Below are 4,838 nucleotides of genomic sequence, written 5' to 3'. Positions count from 1 at the left end.
CATCTTCTCTCATCCATGTTGTGGCTTTTTGGTTCTTGAGATGACGTGGGAATTTGCTTGGACTTTTGTTTGTCTGTTGTTGATTGGATTTTTTTTTTTTTGGTTCTGGACATTATGTATTTTTTATGTGTCTCTAGATCCTGTTAATCTTTTTTTTTTTTTAATTTAAGAAAAGGAATGTCTTTCAGCTTGGTTGGAGTAGGGAAGGTGTGCTGTGACAAAGCTCTTGGTAGTCTTGTCACCAGGAGGTAACTGGAGTTTCTAGGAAGTTTGGTTGCTGCTACTATTTTTATTTTTCCCAAGGGGAAATGATAGAGCATCATAAAAATCTGCTATAGGAAATCTTAGAGAACTCAAAATTGAATAGAGCCTCCATCAAGTTTCCCAAGGTTTTTCCTCAACACATCCTCATCCAAAAGCCACTCTTGGAACATTTAGGATGTAGCAGTGTCCACAGACTAGCCCTCTCCTGTGAAGCTTACATATTATCCGAAAGGATACCGCAATGGTGCATCGATACATCATACCAAGTGAGAAAAGAGAAATAAGAAGTGGGTTCAATTTTTCTTGAGATCTCATTAAAAACCATATTCTCCCTGTGATGCCCACAGAGACATTGAGCACATACAAGATCTGCTTCTGGCGAGAGGAAAACAAAACCAATCTAATAGATTCAAGAGTAGCAGGCAGCTGATTAAAGTCTAATTATTTTACTGTCATGACTTTATATGTGCTTCTTAGTAAACATTCCACAACCTGGAGTACACTGCAATGGCCACAGTGAATACATATTATATCCAATGAGATTTTAATAATAAATTAGATAGAACTACTATGAATAATCCCAATAAAAGAGACAGGGTATGCCCAGATCCCGCTGTTCCTGCCCAGTGGTAGCTCCTACCTCCTTGTTGGTCCTGTCTGCTTGCACCAGGGTTCCATTCAGACAAGGTTCCACGTAGTGAAGCTCCTCATTATACTGCAAAGGGTAGAAACAACCAAGAAAAAAAACAATGAATGAAGAGCCCAAAGGGTCCTGGTTAACAGTCAAAGGGTACATGGTCACACAGGAAGTAGTCAGTATCACCACAGGCTCCCTTCACTCAGACAACCAAGTGCTAAAGACAAACTTATTTGAGAGGAATCTGAAGAGTCCACGCTAGAGCCCAGCATGGCTCCTACTGCTAACCACTCATCCTTCAACAGTGACTGGGCAGACAGCAGTTGTACAGGCATGATGGAACAGATAGATTGCATGGTACAGGTTCAGCTCCAGCCTCAGCCTCACAGAACTAAGAGATACCTGTGTTGGTCACACACAGAGGGGATATAACAGAGGACAGGAGTGGTTTTGATATTCTCAGTAACACTGGAAAGGGGTGTGTGTGTGGGAGGGGGGGGTGTTGGTGATATTCCTGTTATATAGTGATGCCATCTATATGACTTTTTCCAATACGTGTCTTCCCCAACACTTTGGGTCACCAGCAATCCAGAATGTGACCCTTAATTTTTGTCCTCTGTACATGACCCTCCAAGGGCTTTGATGGGTTCTGGACATTTTGATTGGCTGATCACTCAAGTGTCTTCATCAGCCCACAGTGAAGGCATGCTCTGTCAGCCATTCTTCTCTGCTCATCCCTCCCAGGTCTCTTCCTTTCCTTTGACCTCCGCCACTGAGAACCGTACCAAGAGCTCCTCTGCCTGGTTGCTGCTTTCCCTGGTTGACCCAGGCTCATCCTCTGGGTTGGTTCAGTCCCATACCCACTGGGAAGGAGCCTCAGGTGCAGGAGAAGAACTCAGTCAACGCTCTTTCCTGTAGACTCTATATAATGTCTAGTTTGCTTCAGCAGGAGCCCCCAGCTCACTGGGAAACCCCATCCTTAGCTGTGCCCCCGATCACATGATACTGTGATTGACCAAGACCAACTGTGCGGCACACATATTGTTGCCCTGAACCAAACCCACAGTAAGGTGCCCCAGTCCATTTCATCAGTGAAAGCCCCATGGCATTTCCAATTTAACAGCCAAATAAAACCGGAGCTGCCAAGGGAAGAAGAGACTAGAAGCATCTCTCACAGGCGCTCTAGAACAAAATCTGGCTAAGGATGTGACTTCTAAGACTATGACCATGGGAAGACCAAGCAAATCACAGAGTGAAAAACCGGCTAGCATGGGACACTCCCTCTGGATCCTTGCAGCACTGTACCTGCAGCTGCTATAACAGGGTGGACGCAGCGACACAGCACACAGAGAAGCTGCCTAAGAGGTGGGGCAGGGTGGTGCTGCACCAGGCAGTTAACTGTCCGAGAGCCCTCCCTTCATTCAAATCCAAGGTAAGCTTCATTTGTAGTTTGACTCAGCCTCAAGGACTTCTGTGCTCACCCTCCTAGACAGGGAGCCTGGGGAAACCAAGCTGCCAAAGACATCAGTGACCTCAGTGACTAAGTAGCGAGCAGTGTCCAGGCTCACGTCCAGACGTCTGACCTCACAGCCACTTTGTTTGAGAATTTCAAAATCCTCTGCACCCCAAGGCCCCTTCACTTCCCACCAGGCTCACCTTTGCCCCCTTAGGCCTTTGCTTCTAGTCTTGCAAATGCATCTGGAAATTTTCATTTGTCCTCTGAAGTACTGAGAAAATGTGGGTCTGCCTTATCCTCACTCCCTACCACCAAGTGTGGGGATATAACTGAGGACCTATTTTTCTTTGCCGGACAGCTCTTCTTGGGATAGTGGATGTTTTGTTAATGAGGGTAGTGAGAGAGACTGGTTCTACTAGATTTCTGGGAGTTTGTGGTAATGTTCTATTTCTGGAAATGGTCAGCTATACTGACCAACTGTGTTCATTTTGAAATGATTCTTAGAGCTGTATGTAGATTGTGCATAGTTATGTTATGTTAAATAGAAATTTTTTTTTTAAAAAAAATAGATGTTTGTTATGCTGAAGTTAATGAGGAACAGGGTGTAACATTTCATTCCCAGATGGGAAGTCACCTCTGGATTCAGGAAGGATCTACACAGGTCAACATAAGGGCGTCTCCACAATTCTTCTGCACTTTAGAGGAAAGTGGTTGCTGGAGAGGCAGCCGTTCCCTTCTCCCTTACCTCCCTTACACAACAATATCCTTGCTGTGTAGGTGGTCTTAGCTAATCACAGGTAGTCAGTGATTCTCTACTAGATGTTCTACTAGATGCTGTTCTAGTTGATGCTCTACTAGATGATGCTCTACTAGATGATGCTCTACTAGATGATGCTCTACTAGATGATGCTCTACTAGATGATGCTCTACTAGATGATGCTCTACTAGATGATGCTCTACTAGATGCTCTACTAGATGATGCTCTACTAGATGCTTGCTTCCAGAGCCTCTTTGCTACCAGGGTTAGTGAATCATGAGCTGCCAATGGGACAAAAAGGAAGTTTCTGGTGTATTTTCCTCAACCTTTCTCCTGTTCTTGAAAGAGAATTCACCCATGTTTACCTATCCCTTCCTTCCTCCTTGGGGTGCCATTGTCCAGGGGCAACTTCACAACCATGAGGTGACATAAAAAGCACAGGCAAAGGAAGAGAAAACAAGAATATGGGGCCAGCATGGGTCTACCACTGATGCCCTCTGAACCACAGGACCAAGACTTCATCTGCTCTCCCGCTGGGTCCTTCCGTCATGTTATTAGAGGCATACACAACAAGGCAACCTTTGAACCTCTATTCAGCTATTCTGTAACTCAGACACTCTTCAGGTCCCAGTTTGGTTCTTGCTTTTTAAAATAATGTATATATAACGTGTGTTGTGTGGTGTGTGTGTGTGTGTGTGTGTGTGTGTGTGTGTGTGTGTGTGTGTGTGTTGGTACAGGTGCACATGCATGCCATAGTCATATGTAGATATCAGACAACAACCTTACATGTTGGTCTTTACTATTTTATGTAGACCAAGATCCTGTCACTCACCACTGCACATGCCATGTTAGCTGGCCCAAGAATTTGTGGAGATTCTCTGGTACCATCCATCATTCCACAGGAGTACCGGAAAAACAGATGTGTGCTGCCATGGCTGGATTTACATGGATTCAGGGACTCTGTACTCAGGTCCTGGGGCTTGCAGGACAAGCATGTTACCCATTGAGACATCTCCCCACCCTTGTTCTTGCTCTTATGCCTGCATTTTCCAGGTAATTTAAAAAAGTTTCACCAACACTCTTCCTAACACACACTCTCAAAGTTGTAGAGTCCAAAATTATCACTAGGACAGCCGGCACCAAGTACTGTGCTGCTATGTACACCACGGGCTAAGCCTCACTGACCCCTCATCCTCATACCCACCCAGTGTATGGTAACCACGAAAGTAGACCTCTGGACATGTAGGGAGGTGACATATCTCAGTGAATGCTCTTTGCTAAAACAGCACTTAGCACAGGCTGGGGGAGGGTCTCAGGAGGGGCTTAAAAGCAAAGAAGACGGGGAAACTTTGTCCTCATCATGGAGGTACATGCGCAGTAATGAGAACCAGGCTCACTCTCTCTGCACACCCAGAGTAGAGGAATCTGCTCTGCTGAACTCCAGCCAGCTTGTTAGTGGCAGCATCCAAGCTTGCAGTTTCTTAATTTCCCCTGACAATATCAGGACTGAGCTGACCCAGCAATCTGGTCTGTATCACTGTGGGGAGCGGAGGTGGCCATGTGTAGAGAGACGCCGTACAAGTCTAGCAGCAGAATCAAGAAAGCCCACTGGCCACACAAGCTCGTCAAAGTCCCAAGGGACCGACTACAAAGGGTGCCCTGCACATGGATGCATTTCTTAAGCTCTAGTGGCTCCCCATTTGGACACCTTTCAGCTGGTGCAT

At 45.7% G+C, this 4,838-nt stretch overlaps 1 protein-coding gene across 2 annotated transcripts in view; it reads right to left on the bottom strand.

The window, feature by feature from the left end:
* Cacna2d3 (calcium voltage-gated channel auxiliary subunit alpha2delta 3) overlaps positions 1 to 4,838 on the bottom strand; it is an 833,716-nt gene that overhangs the window by 437,770 nt on the left and 391,108 nt on the right. For both annotated transcript variants that reach the window (XM_005348768.3, XM_005348769.3), the window contains exon 9: positions 905 to 979. In XM_005348768.3, the coding sequence (XP_005348825.1) occupies positions 905 to 979 (75 nt within the window). The remainder of the gene's footprint in view (positions 1 to 904; positions 980 to 4,838) is intronic.

The sequence above is a fragment of the Microtus ochrogaster genome, chromosome 6 (assembly GCF_000317375.1).
Source record: "Microtus ochrogaster isolate Prairie Vole_2 chromosome 6, MicOch1.0, whole genome shotgun sequence".
Classification (NCBI taxonomy): domain Eukaryota; kingdom Metazoa; phylum Chordata; class Mammalia; order Rodentia; family Cricetidae; genus Microtus; species Microtus ochrogaster.
The sequence above is the reverse complement of the archived record's forward strand: the minus strand, read 5'-3'. Positions and strand labels throughout refer to the sequence as shown.